The sequence below is a fragment of the Vidua chalybeata genome, chromosome 6 (genome assembly GCF_026979565.1).
Source record: "Vidua chalybeata isolate OUT-0048 chromosome 6, bVidCha1 merged haplotype, whole genome shotgun sequence".
Lineage (NCBI taxonomy): Eukaryota > Metazoa > Chordata > Aves > Passeriformes > Viduidae > Vidua > Vidua chalybeata.
In genome coordinates, this window is record NC_071535.1 from 33,308,107 (window position 1) to 33,328,260 (window position 20,154).

The 20,154-nt window shown below is 39.4% G+C and overlaps 1 protein-coding gene across 11 annotated transcripts in view; it reads left to right on the top strand.

Moving 5' to 3' along the window:
• Nucleotides 1-20,154, top strand: part of RAD51B (RAD51 paralog B) — a 379,084-nt gene that overhangs the window by 145,191 nt on the left and 213,739 nt on the right. For all 11 annotated transcript variants that reach the window (XR_008431377.1, XR_008431371.1, XR_008431372.1 and 8 more), the window contains one exon: nt 7,665-7,761. Coding sequence is in view for 4 of the 11 variants with exons in the window: in XM_053945062.1 (XP_053801037.1) it covers nt 7,665-7,761 (97 nt within the window). In the remaining 7 variants the exon portion in view is untranslated. The remainder of the gene's footprint in view (nt 1-7,664; nt 7,762-20,154) is intronic.

Sequence of the window (20,154 nt, forward strand, 5' to 3'; positions counted from 1 at the left end):
GCATAACTTTGTACTTTTCCTATGCAAAGCAGAATAAGTTTAGTGGCTAGTGTCTGAAAGACACCTTGGCTTCTTCAAATCCTATTTATACCCCATGAAATCCAATAACTATAAAATCACCTCTGCTGCTATGAATTGTCTCACTGAGGGATGAAAGAGGAGAAGTTTGGGTAGAGATACCTCGGCAAAACAAGAGCTGCAGGTTCTCTCTCTCCTAAGAGCTCTTATAAGGTTGCAGCTAGCCAACAATGTGTCCTGATCAACAGATCTCTAATCTTTTAAAAGGTGTTAGTGAGCCTTCCAGAGAATTGTGCTTTCTTGTTTCTGTGCTGTTTAATTGCTTTTATTTTTTTTTCCCCTGGATTCTGATGAAAATAGGTGCAGTTGAAATTCCTCTGAGGTAAGGCCAGCACTTGTAGGAGTATACATTGCATATGGGATTAGGAAGTGGTTCTCAATAGGCTTCCAGTGGTTTATGTGTATGTATCTGTTATTCAGGGAATTATGCCAAATTCTGGTAACATTGGTTGAGATGTGAATTCTAACAGCTCTTGGCTTTGCCTTCAGTCAGGATAGCTGCTATGCTGTGTCTGAAAACATCTGCCTGCTTCCCTCCAGCCTGTGTATCGCTGTTACCAGCCTGTTCTTTGTCATGTTATAGGCAAGATGGCTGTAATGGGTCTTCCCCTGTCAGCTGATTTGGGTTAGCAACAGCTGTTTAATGTGGGCAATTGTGTATTGGTCATGCCTGCAGTGAAGCAGCTTTGTGCTACAACCATTTTAGTAAAACATGTAAAGATACTTTTGAGTATCTTAGGCCTTGATTAAACACCAGAAGTGGTGTTTGACTTTGGATATGGGAATTTCATGTATTAGAAGTTTTTACTTGTGATGTTTGGGCTTTATAGAGTATTTGACATTATTTACATTCTTCCCCACAGAAACCTGAGCTGCTGGGGTGGTGGTTGCTCAGCTTAGGAATACAAGACACCTAGTGGGATAAGCATTGAGTGGATGTGGTGATTTGCTTGGATTTGAGATGATAAACTGTTGGGCTTTTTCTTTTGTATTTGGTTTGTGTGAGCCAAAATAGTTTGCATTTTCTAAGAATGAAAATATGTATATATATTTAATCTCCTGTCATTATAATAGTTGTGATGTAAATATGTTTAATTTGGTCCTGGAGCCCAGAGCTGTCTGATTATGCAGAGGCTTTTTTCACTAAAAGCCAGTCTCCTCTGAGGTGAGGCCCTGTGGAGCAGTAACTGGTTTCAAGTGCTGCTGTAGCTGTGGGCACCTGATGTTCTCTCTTGAAAACTTGTGTTTTGGTTAGGAGCTCCAGTATTGCATTCAGACCTTTCTTTTTTCTGTTTGTAACTCCATGATTTCACCAAAAAATGCTCCGTTTTAAGCATGTTTTATTCCTTGTGAATATTAAGTCGAAGTTCTGCTGAGGTCTTGCACAACTTTTGATGGCTTTTGTGTCAAATGGCCACTGATGCTGAAGAAAATCTCCTCAAAGGAACAGAAGTTGAAGAAAAAGCTATTTCAGTGTGTAGCTTAGATGAAGGTCACAAATACCCTGTTACTGTCACAGATAGTGGTGATTTAGGATTCTTCCTTGAGCCGACTGATGCTAGTCTTGGGGATCTTTAACAGGTTTTCAAGGAGAAGGTTGTGGTTCTCACAGCTATTTGAATCATGATTTTTCACCCCATTTTTTCCACTGTTCTCTTTTTCTGTTTTCAGGCTTGCTACCAGCTCCATCCAACTTTGTGGTATTGCTTGGTGCACTGTCCTTTATTGTTTTGAGCCATTACTTGAATACCTCATTAAAAGCTCTGTTCTTCAGGGAAAGGGAGAGAGAGGTGCCTTCTCAGGGATCGGAAGGAAGATTGGCTGGGGATCAGTAAAACTTCCTTTCCTTCTCCTCCAGCATGAGAGTCATCATCCCACCCCCACTGACTTGTCACTTGTACTTGGTGCTTGCTAGTGACATTTCTTGGGCACAGTGAAAACCACAAAATTCATGGGCAAATAAGGTGGAGTAATGTGGGATTATTGCAAGTGTTCTTGTGCTTGCTCTCCCAGCTCAATAGGAAGCCTTTAATAAGAATTTTCCTAAATAGTGTTGCATGCGAAATGGGGATTTCTGCTTCATTCTTTGTTAACAAACAGCCATTTCATGAAATAGTGTGGGTTTTTTGCCTTTTGGTACATTCCAGAAGACTTTCTACCTTTGCTGGTTACTGATTGATAGTTCTGCTCTGAGCTCCCTTTAATTTTGCAATAAACTAACAAGGAGGCTGAGACCACAAGTTTACAGAAAACAGCTTATTTACTCAACTGGATTTTACATGGATGACAAAGTCTGGTTTTGTAATTTCAGTGTGGTATAGGATGAGCAGGAGGAGTACTTGAAAAATTGTACTGTATAAATAACCAAACAAAAAATAGTTTGTTTATTCTTCTGTGTGAAGTTCTTAGGCCAACTCTCTCCCAGGACCTGCAGGGATTTTCTGCATATGCAGGAACTTTGCTATTCCCAATAAATGGGGGTGTTGTGAGTTTTAAGTTTTTTTTTACTTTTCTAATATAATTCCAAAAAAACTAGCATCTGCTGAAATAACATCAGTGGAAGGTGACTCTGTTTTCACAACAACATATAAAGATTTTAATAGCATATTAACATTGTTGTTGACTTCTAGTTAAATCTTAGAAGTAACAATGATCTATCTGGAACCTGAGTGCTGTTTTCTTTGAGAAATCCTTGTGTCCATTTTTTTTCCAGGTATTGGCACCTATAAAAAGTGAGAAAGTAATCAGAGGAGGAAGCTGTGGGGTTTTTTAACATGTCTAAAATTAGCAAGTTGAAAAAGTGTTCCCACTGTCTTCTTGTGTTTATCTCTGGGTTTTCTAATTCTTCTTGCTGTCATAACACTTCTAATAGTTAGATGGGGTTATTTTACAATCTGAGGTAGCTATGCTGCAGTAAATTAAAGATTTGGAAATTGTGTAGTCCGTCATTTATGCGGTATTTTAAGTAGTAGACTTCTTCCCATAAAGGATTTCGAAATCTGAATCTGCGTGAATTTCCAAAGAGTTCATAATTCTGTCAGAATTGGAAGGCTGAGGACTGTAAATTTTCACTTGTTAAATAGCTCTCTTAACCAATGGCAAAGGAATAGGCTGAAAGTTAAAGGCAGTGGTTCACTGAACTCCATGGGAGACTGCATTGAAGCAAGTTTCTAGTGTTACTGAGCTGTCTAGCTGACTCTTCTTTCCCCTCTTTTAGCAGTGGAGAGTGTTTTCCATTCAGGCACAGTTGCTGACTGAAGAATCCCTACACCCTTTGTTCATTATGAAGTAGGAACAGAAAAGCAATAGCAAAACTTCCTTACCTGTTGCACATGTCAAGACACATTTGTGTATGGAGAGGCATGATGGCTTTTTGTGAGTCTCAGTGGCAGTGAAAATATTTTTCTCCATTGGAAATAGGAGCTCCTCTTAAAATACTGGATGTCTTTTAAATACAATATATATGAAAATACTGTGTATTTCAGTATGATAGCATCAAAATAGCGTGTAGCAATATTCTCACTGTTGAGTGTTCTGCTTGAAGTTAATAAGCATATGACTGGCTTTGAACCACTTGAGAGGAAGCTGTGCTTGGCTGGTAAGATGTCCAGTATTTGTCTAAAGGAACCCCAACAGAGGCAAATTTTCCTTACCTACTTAGCCTGAGGACCTGGCAGGTCTCCTGTGCTAAACAGGTTAAATTAATGGCAGATCTACAGTGAAGAGTTGAAGAAGTGCCATTGCTAGTTCAGTGCAAAGCACTCTCTAGTAAGTCTGCTTGGACTCACAGCCCAGCTTGTTTCCAAGCACTGTTTAGCAGGTAGTTTCTCTCAAGTGTGGCACCTATCAGGCCAACCCAGACCTTCTTTTTGGTGGTTTGTAAGAAACAGCATAATTAACATCAAAACCAGCATTGTATGTTGGGCACACATGTATGAAGCAGTGTGTGAGACTCAGCTGATGTTGTCCATGCACAAATGTGATTCCTCACAGGAAATCACAGAGCTGTTTGGCACCAGATCTCCTTTGTCTGCCTGGGTGCTCTCTCCATATCACACACAAGTTTAACCATTCCCTCAAACACCTATTTGCAACTCTCTGAATATGCTGAACCATTTCAAAAGATAGCAGAATGTAAAGTAAGCATGTCTTTCAGATTCATGAAGGAGACTTTGGGGAAAAATTAATAAATTCTTTAAATGTGCCCCTGGAATCATGTGATACCAGTACTCAGGGCTTCAAGTTGAATGCCTGTAAGGACTGGTGACTGCTGAAAATGTATGGTCTCGTTTAAATGGCACTTTTCACTGCCAAAGTATTAGTGACCAAAGTTTTACTCGTGGAAAAATAAAACTTGGCACTTTCCAGTAAGGGCATATGGTTGAAGTTTTGAAGATATCTCTATTCAGAGGAGTTTGCTGAATCTGGATGCCTTTTGTTTCATAACTGTAGCAAAGAACCAGCTCTTTCCTTTTGTTACTGACCCACAGCATTTTTGAGTTGGTGAGAGTTTAGAGTTACTCTGCACACTCTCAAAGTGAGATTCAAACTGTATTATAGGAGCTGCACATGAAAATACATCTATATGTGTGTATATAAATATAATAATAGGAATACCTGTACCTGATGAAAGAATTTTGTAGTAGATGAGGCTGCAGAAGTGTGACAGGGAATTTGATGCCAGATTTAGTGCTTAGCTAACAGCCTCGTCTTGTGGCTGAATTTGTCTTATGGGAGAACTGCATCTATGTTGGTTCTTTAGGGCTGGAAAAGTAGGGAATAATTTTCAATTAATTCCAAAATAAGCATTCTGTATATGCATATGGCTTCATCTCAGAGGAAGTGTGCTTATTCAAGATAGTACTTAGATATGTATTTAAGCAAATGTGTAACTGTCAGTGAAATCATAGAACTCAGAATATGCTTAATTTTCATCCTCAGAACTAGTCAGAGAGGAACATTTACTAGGGTAGGACTTTGCTTTTTTAAACTGATTTTTTTTTTTAAACAGTATAGCAGGGAATCTAAGATATTACTATTAAATAGTTACTGAAGTATACATCTGAAATTGAAATCTAAGTTCAGAGGCATAGCTTGAGTTTAGCATAAAAGATGAAGAAGACTTTCAGTCTTATAGCTAACAGTGCTGTGGAGTTCCTGGTTAAGGAGGAATCCGGAAGATTTAAAAAAAAAAGCAGTTGCATCATTATTCTTATTCATTTTTCTTTTGATTTTTTTTTGGAAGCCTTCAAAGTTAGTTTTCTTTGAAGGAAAGCAATATGAAATATAGTGTGCTTAGGTATTTTTTTTTCTATTGAAAACATTCCTTAATCATGGTAACATTTCTTTAAAATGTGGTGCATAAATAATAAAATACGTGATGGCACAGCACAAAGATTATCTTGGCATGAGTCTGGGGTGACTGAATCACTTAGAGAGCTTGATACTTGTTAATAATGTGCTCATTGCAAAGTGTGCCAATGAAAACTTCATACCTCACCAGTACATGTGAGTCTAAGTTTGTTAGTGTTCTGTTTCAGCACATTTTCTAGTGCTGGATACTATGGATACGTGGCTTTTGTGACACAGTGGAAACAAAGTGAGAATGGTTTCAAGAAGGAAAGGTCTGACATCCTTCCTTATCCTTCCTTATCCCTACTGACTCTTGGCTGCCTACTCATTTCATTTGCCTTGATCTGGTTTTGATGCCCATTCTATCACAAGGATGAACTAGCTCACTAAAATGGAAGAGAAGCATCCTAGGAAGAAAAAAGGGAAAAGTGACTTTTTTTTTCCCCCTTTGTTAATAAATTGAATTATCCTACCTTGTAATCTTATGAACAAGTCAGCCATCAGTGGCAGCAAGGAATTGTATGTACCAGACCCTTTGCTGTCTGCTTTTGGGTGGTTATAGGTGCACACAGCAACTCTGGGGGAAACAGCAGAGGGGTGCAATGTGTTTCTCGTGTGTTTGCTGTTAGCAGTATTGCAAGTTGTACCTTAGCCGAGGTGTGTGACCACACAAGGCTGTTATCTACCATGTCCATGTTCACTGCAGTGATCATAAATGCCCAGTCCCAAAAGGTGCATCCTGTGGTTAAGCAGAGTGATCACAGCTAGCTCAAGTTTGTTCAGAGCTTGTAGTCAATAGCAGATGAACATGAGGGACAGCACTATGGAGTTCTGAAGGTCTTGAACTCCTGTTGAGTAAGTGAAGATTTGACTTACACACTTCTCAATTTAGTGCTGCTGATACAGTCCATAAAGCTCTCAGGCACCATCATGCCTGTTTGCAAGCACAGAGCTGGGTGGGCAGGCATGAGCAGAGAGGTGGAGTCTTGTAAAGGTCACACACTCCATCACACTGCTGGCACCTCGTGTCATGCTGCCTGAAGAAGACCTAATACCCTGCAGCACCACCACTGCAGTTACAACTCATTGGTCCGACACAGCTTGTGTGGGGCCTCACAATGGGAAAAGAAAGGGGAGAGTGTGTCATGTCTTACTGCTGAAAGTGCTAGAAAGCAGGAAGAAGCCATGATCAGAGGGAGGGGACAGCAGAGAAATTCCTCGTCCTTTTAGCAATGGTAATCTGTTAATTTATTCCAGTAAATTCCAGTGAAACTGTATTCAACCAAATATAGAATTCCTTTCTCCCTTTCTCCTGTGTCAAATACAGCTGAAGACAGGCCATTAATTTCAAAGAGAGTTTGTTTGGAGTTTGTCTGCTCTCAGTGCAAGTAGAAGAATCGTTTTTGTTCTTTAAGAAAAAATAATTTTTGAGGTCTATGTCAGTCAGCAAAGTGGAGACCAACTGTTATTGCAAAAAGTGTAGCTGCTTAGAGATCCAAAGCATTGCAAGATAACTATGGCTATAGCTATGTGTTTCTCTGTGTGGTGTTTGCACTGTTTGCTTAATGTTCTCTGTTCCTAAAAACCAGTATGTCTTCAAAGGTGCAAGAAATTGTTCATCTCTTGTAGGCATGACTATTGCTCATGCTGTCAGAGGAGAGCACTGTGGGTACTATAGTTTTATTTATCAGAATCTTGTGGTTCTCTAAAACACTAAAAAATCCCCTTTTGTAAAGATAGCCCTGTAACATTTAGTATTTTTGTGCTTCAGATCAATGGGGGTGTACCCCTACCACACCTTCCTCCATGGCACTGTGTTTCAGCCAAAGGAAGAAAGTGTGTCAATTGTGTGGAAATTACTTGGAAAATAGATTTCTTATTTGCCTATGAAAAAAATGGTGGGCTTTTGTAAGGAGCATCAAAATGTTCATAGAATATGAGCAAAAGATGAAGCTCTTCAGAGCACTAGTTTCATTTAAGGTGCCTGTATGTATCAACGTACTGTTGTTCAGTATTTCATCTTTTTAACAATATCCCTTTTCCTCCACTTCTTGCAGCTGACTCTCTTAGTTTCTGCAGGTAGTTCAAAATGTTCTGAGGATTGACTTTGCTGAAGATCAGAATAGAAACTCATCTCGATGCTATGCCTGGAGGATTCCAGTCCTGGCCTTCCCTCTGCCTTCCAGTAGCTATAAAAATTCATTTTCCATCCCCCTCTCCTTGTCTGTTTGCAGGTTATCTTGACGAATCAGATTACCACATCGCTGAGCAGTGGCCCTGGGGTCCGGGCAGACCTGGTGTCTCCAGCTGATGATTTGTCCCTGTCTGAAGGTAAGAAATCCCTTCTATCAGAACTGAAACTCTACACGGACACAAATCCACGCTGTAACTTGCAGTCTTCTGTTGAAATACAGGGGGCTGAGACAGCCAAATTATCAAGTCTAACCTAACACAGTCTTGAAACAAAATTATTTTCCAGTTTCTCTGAAAATCCATTTATAATTAAAAAGAAAGTATGTGGATCAGATACTTTCTAAAGGCTGAGAATGTTTTTTGAGCCATGTCAATTTCTCAGCATTGTACTGTCACTCACATGCATTTAAAGCATTATTTTGTCAGTCTTCTAAAGCTGCTGCAAGAGGAAATACACAAGCTAGCCTGCAAATTTCATCTTATCTAATGGTTATTGTAGATTCCAAGGAGAAACAACTGCTCACAAAGGAAGGAAAGCAGATCCTCAGTCCTGTTCCTTGAATTACATTTGTTTGGTTTTCGAGTACAGTGCCTCAGACTGCATCTCTCTCTTGTGTGAATGTAATATGGGGATTTTTGTGATGCCATATATTACTTCACATCTTTGTGCTTTTGTTTTCTGTGCAGAATTGGAGAAAAGCACTTTTTTGAGTAACAGTAACGACTTTGTGTGCTAAGAAGAAAAGATAATTCTGAATCAAGGTTTACAAAGTAATATGATAATTTTGCAAAGAATAGTCAGAGTACTCTCATGAGGGACAGATGCAGAAAACTTTGTTATTTAGTGTTCAGTTCATGCGTAGACCCAAATGTGGTGCAAAGCAGTGCTCATCTTTCTTGCAAAGGCATGATAATTGCATGTAGACTTTCCACTTTGCATAACATCGTTATTTCCCCTCTTTATCTCCTTGCTTCACTTTCTGATGGTTCTGATCAGCTTCTCTGTGTTCTGGTTAATCACACACAGTTGTCTCAAGCTTGTGTGACTTTACACAAGTACAGCTCGATGGCAAAACTAACTAAGCAGTGGTTAAAACTGACATTATTTCTGCAACTCATTTCAGTGGACAGGGGAAAGAGGTTGAAGTAGATTTAAGCAGAACGTCAGGGAGTAACTTCAGTGCAATGCCTTAACACTGACTGATGTGTTTGCTTCATAATTTTGTCAATAGGAGTCTGGCAAACCATGACCCATTAAATAATTTTGGAATTGTACTTGTTGCTTTTATTGGTTCTACCCATTGCCAAAGTATCTCTGAAGTACGTGGCTCAAATACTGCTCCCTACCTCTGGCAGAAAGATTTGAAATACGGTAACTAGATTTGGAAGATAAAGGCATATTTTTTCACCTTTATAATTTCCTTCTTGGCACAAAGTTGTTGTGCATTGTCTTATTAAATTGTCTTGATCACAGTGCTTGTGCTTCTGCTTGTCCTTTAGAATTGCTGTGGATGAGCTTTCTCTGGAAAGAAGGGCACAGCTGACTCTGATGTGGGAGTAATGACAAAATATGTTTTCAGTAAAACATATTTTTGTCCTGTGGCTAAAATATTTGAAGATACTTAGGAAAAACACATGGAATAGTTGAAATGTTTCTGAATTTGCCAGCACATATGAAAAAAATCTCAGTGCTGTATATGACCTGTAGTTCCAGAATATTCTAGAATCAGGGCTACGCAAGAGATGGCATAATGATTTTTCTAGCAGTTACAGTTTTTAATGAATCTATCATATTGTGCCTAAACTACCACCACTGCTTTTCACCTTTTAGCTTAAGAATGAGTTAAAATATATTGGTGCTCTGTGTTTTTTTCCTTTATTGCTCTCATTCCTTGTTTTTAATTAAGGGTCTGAAATAGCAAAATGTGTCAGCATCACATTTGTTGAAAATGGAAACATTTGTTTTGCCACAGATCAAGAACAGTACAGGCATCAGCAGTGCAGGCTCCTTTGGTAATTCAAGTTTTATCAAGGGATGTAGGGCTGATAAACTCCTTTCCTTTTCTCCCTTCCCTCCTTTCTTGGCTAACATTGATATGACATTTACTTACTGTGTTTTGTAATGGAAGAACACAGTGCATCTCCACACTACAGGCTTTTCTCCCTAGGTCAGTCTTGTTTGTAAAATGACTGCTTCTGGATTTCGTTTATCATCACTTTTAACCTCTGCTATCTATCTGTGAGTAAATGTGGAATTTTGGGCTCATTCAACATCTGATTTCCATGTTTATCTTCCTATCAAAAGACACAGGTGTAGCCAGTGTGTTTTGGTGGGTTCTTTTAACATCATGGTGTTGACCTGTCCTGAGAAAGTTCCCCCTTAATGTATTTGGATGTTAGTGCTTGAACAGCCTGAAAGCATCAATAAACTTCTGATAATTATTTTCAGAATCCTAAATTAATTAGTCTTCTAGAGTTGGTATGATAGTAATAATACTTACTACTCTTTTACAGTTGTAGAATTTACAGGAAAGAGTAGTTAGGTGAGTAGCCCAAGTGCACAAAGAGTATATGTTGCAGAGTCAGGGATAAGAGGCCAGATTCCTGACTGGGTTCTTACCTCATTGCTCCATGTCACTCATCACCAACTAAAGCTGAATTTGAACCAGTGACCTAGATGTGAAAGGACCCATAACACATTATTAGTCCTGTTAGCAACTCAGACTGCTTGGTTTGTATATGTCTAATATATGTTGTTTTAATCCTATCTGAAATCAGTCCCTTCACTATAAATGGTTTGCTAAAAGGGTAATCTTTCTTAGATAGAGGCAGAAATGAAAGTTTCAAACTAAATGTGCTATTAGAAAGAAGTGGAATGTTATAGTGTCCTTTGTTTCTTGCTTCTGATTGTGCTTGAGAATTGCTTGGGTTATGTGTTAGATTAGGCAAGAAACCAAGGAAGCTGTTCATCTGATGTGTGACAGCAAGTTAATCTGATGAACAAGCTGAAAGGACATTGTCAAGCTGTTTCAGGCTCAGAGTTTGTCTTCTGTAAAGTTGTATGAAAACTTGTGTTCTAAAGATACGTTAGATTTTTATGAGAATGTTAATGGATTTATAAAAGCAGTGCTGGCTGTAAAATCGCATCACTTATGTAGCAATGTAAGAATTCATGAACTGTTTGTTGGTGTTTCTTGTAGGAAATAGTTATTTAATAATGGTCCAGCTAAATTCCCAGATCTGTGCATACTTCTGCTTCCAGATAGACAAAAAAAATTGCATAGTTTGCCACAAATAAAGTGATAAATAAAATACTGAAGTTTCTCTACTTAGTCTGACTCCTTGCATTCATTTGGCCTTTATGTACTTGTCAGATTATCAGCTGAAGGAGTTAGGACTAATAATATTTTTCTCTAGCTCTAAAATCCTCAGACATCTGATGTGGTCACTTCTTCCCTAGGAACCAAGCTGAGTTTTTACTTCACCATTTTTACATAGCCATCTCTCAAACTGTGTCATCAGAGGGGATAGTCTGGCAAATGATGGTGGATGTTGCTCTTTCCCTTCCATTCTTGCTTTGTGGAATAGCCTCTGTTTAGTTCTTCCAGTCAAAGACAACTTGGAGAAGCCTAAAGTTATTTTACATTGCTAGGGTGGTCAGACAAACCCAGGAATACCCTAAGAACTAATGCTTTATCATTTAAGTACAAAAAATAGCTCTTACCCAATTAAAATAATATCTTACTTTAAAAAATAAAGTTCCAGCTGCATTAGGCTTCATGAACAGTACAAATATTTTGTATGACTGTTAGTGGGTTTTCTTAAACACATTATCTGTGTCTATGACTGTACTATTTTTGCTATTTTGTGAAGTTCACATGACTAAATTTTACCTAATATAAAAAGTCTTTAGGAACTAATTCTAAGCCTGTGTATTTTAGTGCTAGGTAGACAGGGAAATTTGTGTTTCGTTTGTGTGCTGCAAAGAGGTAGAACAAGCTAAACTACTTGAGGTCCCTTCTAGTCCACCAGTGCCGATGCTATTAATGTATTTGCCAGCTGCAAGCTCTAACTTCCTCTAACAGACATCAAAGCCAAACTCATCTTTCATGAAAAAAATTCAGGGGCATGTTGGTATGACCAAAAACAGTATCCTCTTCCCACCCTGCACAAAGTGTCAAGCAAAAAAAAAGGAATGCTGTCTTGGGCTTCTTCAGTCTCAGCTAGTACTTTCAAATATTTGTTTGAAAAAGTCAGAATTATTTTGTGTTTAAAATTGTCTCTAAATTTGCACTCTGGGGAGGCCAGTGTTCAGTCTTCTGCCATTTGTGTTCATCAAGTGGTTTGTCATAGCACTGTATATTTTTAGTGCACAGTGTGAGCAATGAGTTTAGTCTGACCTTTTCATCTTTGTTGCTCTGATCTTGAGTTCTTTTAAGCTGTTGAGCAGAAGTAGGCTTTTGTGTTGTGAAGACTGGAGAATACTAAGCTACCATAATATCTCCCACCCACAGAATTTTCCTACTTTCATTTAGAAGTGGAAGGTTTGAAGCTGGAATCTTCAGCTTCTCGTCCTTGCTTTGCCCTTGATCTCTTGACATATTGTGGTTAAACTGTTTTAGTCATCCAGCCTCAGTTTAGCTTTTTTTACATTTGGGGCTTTATTCTGCAATTTTTTTTTCCTTAATCACAGAATCACTAGGTGGGAAGAGACCTTCAAGATCATTGAGTCCAGCCCAGCCCTAACACCTCAACTAAACCATGGCACTGAGTGCCACATCCAGTCTTTTTTTAAACACTTCCAGGGATGGTGACTCCACTATCTCCTGGGCAGACCATTCCAGTGCTTTATCACTCTTTCTGTGAAAAACTTCTTCCTGATATCCAGCCTACATTTCCCTTGGTGCAGCTTGAGACTGTGACCTCTGGTTCTGTCAGTTGCTGCCTGGAGAAAGAGACCAACCTCCACCAGACTACAACCAGCTTTTCAGGAGGTTGTAGAGAGTGATAAGGTCACCTCTGAGTCTCCTTTTCTCCAGGCTAAACACCCCTCAGTCGTTCCTCACAGGGCTTGTGTTCCAAGCCCCTCACCAGCCTCATTGCCTTCCTCTGGATGGCTCAAGCATCTCAACGTCCTTCCAAACTGAGGGGCCCAGAACTGGATATTTCAAGTATTATTATTTTCCTTAATACGTCAATATTTCTATGGGGAAAATAATGATTTGACGTTCTCTTCATCTCAGTAAGATCAGTTCTGTAGTTTATTACTTCTCTCCCTTCAAATCTCCTTTTTTGAGTCCCGATGCCTAATGGAGTAAAAACACTGAAGGAGCTATCAAGTGAACTGAGAGCCTCCAAAGATCAGAGGCTGTTGGTTGGTTTAGATTTGTTTATTTATTGATTTATATATATACTTAATGCTTAGAGTTGCACCCACAGGCAACTTAATTAAAATAAAAAAGTATATTCTGTAAAGCATAAATATACCTGTTTTGCAGGAACTGTAAGTTTATGAATCAAGTTGCTGTTAAATAAGTTTCTAAAACACTTCCTCCATGTAGTTTTAAAGCTAATGCAGAATACTTCATGTCCTTGTGACATGAAGTATGATTCAGAATGATAGGAATGGGAAGGAATGGATAGGAATCATTCCTCCAGAATGATAGGAATTTAAATGCATTGGAAAATATCATAAGAGTTTAGCATGTTTTAGGCCTTTAGTATTTTAGCTGAATGCTCTGTAAATTAGTCCATGTCTATGCACACTGAAGAGTAAATTTCCCAACTGAGATTAGTATGTGGGTGTGAACCCTAAAAATTAAAGCACGTTCCTGTAAAGAGGGGCCTATATCAATTTATATAAATACCTAAAGGGAGAGTACCAAGAGGATGCAGTCAGGCTCTTCTTGGTGATGTCAAGCAGTAGGACGAGAGAGAATGGGCAAAAACTGATTCACAGAAAGTTCCATGTGAACATGAGGAAGAACTTCTTTACTGTGTGAGTGAGCATGCACTGGAACAAATTGCCCAGAGGTATTATGGAATCTCCCTCGCTGGAGATATTTAAGAAGCATCTGGATGCAATCCTGTGCAATGTGCTCTAGTATGACCCCGCTTGAGCAGGGAGGTTGGACCAGATGACCCACTGTGGTCCCTTCCAGCCTTACCCATTCTGTGATTCTCTAATGCAGTTCTCTTATTGGTTTATGGCTTATGGAGATAGGGAGGTGCTACAGTATAGCTTTGGCTGCAAGATTTTCTACAGTCTTGATGATACAGGGAAGCATAGTGAGATTTGCCTCTGTGTTTGCTTTGATATGAACTACTATTCTCACCTGAAGGCTTGATCGGCCTTGAGGGCCAACATCAGGAACCCTTCCATGATGGGATCGGAGAGCTCAGTGAGCTCTCGGGATATTTTGCCTCCAGGTCTGAGCCTTGGGCATCTCTGTTGTCAGAGTTGATAGATTTGCTTAAGTCACTGGTTCTAGTGCATGTAAGCTCAGTAATGAAACAGCTGGAGTTGTTTCTCTAATTCTTTATTTTGCTGCTGCACTTCATGTCTCAGCTACATTTTAAGAATCTGCTCCAGCAGAGACCCTATAATCCTCTTCACCAGCTAACTATTCTGTGGGGAGCTTTTTATTCCTTCAGTCTGTTCTGTCTTTGAGTTACTTCATCAGTTTTCATAAAAAACATGGTTAGCTGTACGTACTCTCAAAGGTGAGAAGAAGCTCATGTTCCTTAACCGGCTGGAAGACAGTACATCCACTTCAGGATAGGTAAACAAAGGGCACCAAAAAAAGAGGAGCAACGTTGATAAAGCTTATTAATACATGTTTTTGGGAAAAATAAGCCTTCTCAAAATAGGATTTCATTCTTGTGTTTGCTCTATATTCACATTTCTTGTAACTTTGTGCTCTTAGTGGAGTCTGCGCTCTTATGCTTCAGTGGAAGGAAAAAAGCCCTTCTGGTTATAGAGAACAGCACAAGGAAGTGCACCATCCTTACAGGGCCTGGAACAAATGATATTAACCATTAGGGGAAATGATAGCGTGATTGTTTCTGCAGGAGGCAGGGTTGTGGTGGTGCGGAGCAGTTAGATTTCACGATAACAGTTACCATATTCGCCTGTGCTAATTTTGATGCTATATTTCACCAAGTGGGAAGTAGTGACATAATAACATCCAGCCAAATTTTAACAGCTTTTTAATCAAAAGATAAATCTCTCAGTAAAGAGTGTCACAGAGACTGTATGTGACTATGGAAGTTCCAACTTGAATGACATATGCATAATCACTTGATCTAGACTACAGAAAAGTTGTAAACTGCCATCAGGAGCATTCAAAGACCTGCATATATATATCAATTTAAGAGAATCTCCATTCCTCATATCCGAATTGCCACGATGAGAGTGTACAAAGTTTTACTGCTTTGTTGTGGTTTCTTTCTGAAGACATGATGTGACTTAGAATCATTAATCAACGATTTGTAATCCAAAAACCCTTCAGGTACATTTGTTGGGGATCATTCATCGATATAATGAGAAACACAATAACAGAAGTGATTACAGTCATAGTGGAGTGGTTAGAAGTTGCTGCCTCTCAGCTGTTATGTATCTTACCTCCACTGAGAAAAAGTGCAGCTGAGTACATGCTACACCTTCCATTGCAAAGTAGGATGGGTTTCCATGAATCCCGCTGCACACATCAGCTTACTTCTGTGTTCCTGTAACTGCATTAAGCTTGACAGCATACATGGGTCAGTCACTGAGTTTCAGTTGGTGCAGTATAGGTGTAAAGTACTGTAAGAATTTGCAGTTGGTAATTTCCTTATGCCCTAAAAAAGTTTAAAAGTAAGGTTAACTCATATTTCAGTGTGGGTGAATACAGAACTTTTTACTGTGATCCTGCAAATCAGTGGTTTGAATTGGAAACATGAGGCCTGGCTTGGTATGAATTCCTTCTGTGGCCCTACACATTGCATCTCAGTGTTGTTGGACCTTATCTTTCAAATTACATTGTAAAAAAAATGCATTCGAGGGTAAGAAAGAGCTTAACACCACTTGCCCCTGTGCACAATGACCAATTAAATTCTGTCTTAACTCACTGTGAGTTACCCTTAAATCTGTACAGAGGCTGGGGACAAAATATTCAGCAATCTGTAGCATTCAGTCCCTTTTCTTCTGGAGTTTTATAGTACCATCATTGGATCTTTCTTCTGATGGAGCTGGAAGGGACTAGAAGGATTTCGATACGTGGGAAAACATCACTGTGGGAATTACATTTGGCTTGTGGCATTACATGAAACATATGGCTCACCTGCAGAACTTGAAGCAGTTAAGAGTGACCTGAGGTGCAAATGCTATACCAAAAGGGAGGGTGAGGGGACAGAGGATAGTTTTAGAGTCTCATGCCTATATTCTAGTTGCAGTTCCAGCTGGGTTTCCTCTGGGTTTACTGCAGGATGTCTGAAAAACGTGGCTCCTTGTTAATCTCAGGCAGTTTCTATGATTGATGATTCCCTTTAATCGTAAAAAGAGCACATTGGTGTTTCTGCTTAATTTGTGTGTATTTCCTGCTTTACTATTGCAATAATAATTTATTGTCTTAAATGGTGGAAGTTTCTAATCTGTTAGGCTTTTTTGGAGGTTGAAGCTGGGTGCTCTGTCATGTGAATGAACTTCTTCCCAGTGACAGTCTGCTCCTAAAATATTACATTACACAACAATAAAACATAACACAACAATAACACAACAATAAAAGACAGTATATGGTTGGTGCATTATTTCTTAATTTAATTAAAATAGAGAGCATGAGCAGATTTTGCATGCTTCACATGAACAAGATTAATCTAGTCTGGACTCTACTAGTCTTCTCATAGTATCAGTTACACTAAAAAATAAAAAAAGAAGCATTCAGAGGAGAGCAACCCAAGTGGTCCCAGTGCAGTACAGGAAGATGGGTGAAGAAATGGTAGAAAGAGAAATTGCCCAGAACTTAACTAAAGGAAGGTTATGTTTTTACTAATTTCCGCTCTCCTAAAATGTCCTGCTATTGTTCCAGTCCCTCAGGCAACCTACAGAATATTCCTGCATGAGCTGATGCCTAACTAGCACCAGGAAGGGTAGAAAAGACAATGGCTCAAGTATGAATAGCTGCACTGTTAACAGTGGAAAATTTGTCACAAAGAAAGCAAACCAGACGTTACTACTGAGTATGCAGCCATGATTCTTTAGGAGTAATTTGAGCCAATCTGGTACCTGGCAGGGGAGTCCTTGTTTCAGGCTGGCACGCGGATATGCAAGGCAGTAGTTTGGGCATGTTTTAGCTGTTTAGAATATCTGGAAGTTGCTTTTGAGTGCAATTTCTGTTAGGCCAGCTGTTCCTAAATGGTTTGGGTTTGTGCCTCTGTTTTTGGTGGTGAGCTCACCCCAGCCAAGCTTGCGACCCTGAAGACTAACACAAACAATCACATCTCTGTCAGGCTTGTGACCCCACTCTGTGCGGCTGTGACCCTGCTGGAGGTTACAACCCCTGGGTTGGGAATTGTTGGGGTAGACTGTCAGATAGTCCTGCTGGGGGAGCACTGATATGCCCCATCCAGGCCAGGATCATCACAACAAATGCCTTCAGATCTCGCAGTAATTTGTAGGCCCCTGCCTCCAGTCTGAGAGTGCAGCTTATTAGAGCTGACATGTCACTTTGGTACATCAGGAACATCTCTGGGATCAAAAGGTCATAGTCCTCCCACGCTGCCGCAGTCTTTCTTCATGAACTCGCCTCTCCGTCTTACTTCCCCGTCAGTTGGCTGGCAGCAAGCCCCGGCGCCCTCGTGGCGCGGCCGACTCGGCCACGGCTGCTGGATGGGTACCAGCTGCCACTTCTGCCACAAGCCACCCTTTCCAAAACTGTTCTCCCTGAGTACTCCTTGCCTTAACAAAAGGATTGATGTCTGTTTCTCTCTGCTGAAATAATTAAATGTTTTGTTAAAAGTAAAAAAAAGCTATATAGGGCAGTGTTAGTGGAGATGGGCTAAGCCTTCCCCTCTATTTTGGAAAACTAATTCTCTTATTCATATACCTGTGCATATGAGCACAGTCTTACGGATGTAGGATGCTGATGGAGAAATAAACAGAAGGTAGCCATGTGTGATGGCTGGTGTAGCCTGCAACGCTAAAGGCTTGATAAGCCATGCAAACAGCCTTTTTGGCATAAAATGACATGTTACAGATGTTTTAATTAGACATCTGATTTTTAAGCCTTCTTCTGATGCAATTTTAAGTGGAGTGTATAAACAAAATGAAAAATAGAGTTCAAATTTGTTCTTTTGAAAGCATTCATTGCCATAATGGAAAATAGTCACATTTTAATAGATAACTGATAGTCCAAGGCTGGTGTCTTGTTAATTTACAGGCATGGAAATTTGACAGTGGCATTGTTCTATAAATCCAACAAGGGGAAGAGCCTGCAACGGGTGATTTATTTTTACTCACAGTTTTGTCAACAGATCCTGAAAGTTGCCAATGATGACAAGAAGGAAAGAGGAGGTTATGGTGCAGAAAAATATTAAAATTGCCTATAATTTGGATTAAAACCTGCATTGCATAAAATTAGCCCAGAATTCAGTCTGCACAAGTCTAGTTTCAGAGCTCTATGTGAAGTGCTTTGTTTAAGGATGTTGCTCGATGGATTTTCTGTCAGGCGGGTGCACAGAAAGCATGACACTGAAAATGAGAATAACAAAGTCAAGTTGTGGACTGTGTAAGCCACTCAAGTAAATGGTCAGGAAATCTGTTGTTGCTGGTCACTGTATGTGTACTGTAAAAAAGAAAAAATACTTTGAAACTTTGCCTCTGTAACTTGATCGCCCCTTAAACACTAATTACACATCAGAAAATGGAGCATAAAGTCTCCTCCATCTGTCCAGGTTTGATTTGGTGCACAAAGGAGCATATCCAATTCATAGTACCTCTTAGGTAATCAGATTAATATCTCCCAAACTGAATTTACCCTTTTGATAGAGTCTTTCATATACTATGTTTCACATATCACATTCTGTTGAAGCTCTGTGGCTTTTCAGTAATTTCCTTGAAATCTATATGTGGTATGTCTGCCCTCTTTTGAGCTGTTCTTGGGACACGCATCAATTAGATGCATTTCTGGCACTCTCTTAATGGCATAGTTTCCCTGGAGTCAAAAACTGCTCCAAAAACTGAGATCATTTGTTTAATTTGAAAGCAAAAGGGTATAAAACTACAATTTCAGGCTTCAACAGCTATGCTTCTGTAGCTTTGAAGGAATGGGGAAAAAATTTTGATGTCTTGCACACAAATTCTAGAGTTGTTAAAATATCTGATTCCATCCAGTTGTTTTCTTCCCTTGCTTATCTTTCAAATTTCTTTTTTTTTTTTTTTTACATAGTAGATTTTTGACGTGTCAAATTTCATTGTTTATTTGTTTTGCTTAGTGAAACAGAAGGCTGGATTTTGTAATTTGGGTCTAAGGAAGAACTGTAAATTATGCAGGATGGTGCATAATTAAAATTTGTTATAAGCAATCTGAATACAGAATTCTATTTCAAGCACTTGAAGTTTTTGGCTGTAAGGCATTCTGAAAATGTATACTGTATAGGAGATCCTATATTTTTTCAAGTAAACTAAAAGCATGAAAACTCCCATTTTCAACCAGCTCCTCCAGTAAGATTCATTTTATAGCTCAAATTTCTTCCAGCCTGCATCTGCAGCTCAGGTAATATTTGATCACAAGAAACAACAGTAGGCATTTCAGCAGGATAACAGTTCAAATCCTAGCAGATGGGATTTGACAAGCTCATTTGTGCTGAAGTCTGAGCTGCCATGTCTTTCATTTACTGTTGTTTATGCTATGAAATATGACATTTTGTCTCCCTTTGGCCTACAGTCACATCTCAGTGGCAGTAAACAATTGCCTTAAATACCAGATTCCTGGGTTCAGGCATCATCAGCATCTGCTGCTGAATGATCTTTCATAAATACCACTCAACTCACTTTTCCCTTTCTGTCCCCTCTGTTTTAACTTCAAACTGATAATGTTGATTTTTTTTTTTCTTTTGAAATAAGGCCTGTCATGTTTGAGAGTTATGCCACTCACTGAAAACTGCTACCCACCGAAGGATGAGTGACTAAGAAGATGGGCCTGCAGGGGTTTTTTGAGCTTTAGAAGTCTGTAAATCTTTTCTCATTAATGTTTGGTAGGAATGAAGTTTAGGACAAACTTTAGTGCCTTCAAGCTAATAGAGTGCCTGTCAGTGACCAAATCTGAATCTCAAGAGGAAAAGTTCACAGTGAGTTCAGCCAAAAATGCCAAAAACCTCACGGAGCCTTTAGTTTGTTCTTTCAACTGTGCACCAGAATCATGCAAATGAGCAAAGACTGGTGACATTATTTTCCTCCAGGTTAGTATGAGGTAACTTTGAACAGCACGGGACCAACGTGCCAAGTCCTTGTCTTGGCTTACCGTCCAAAACTGCCCAGTTCTGCTTTTCCTGAGG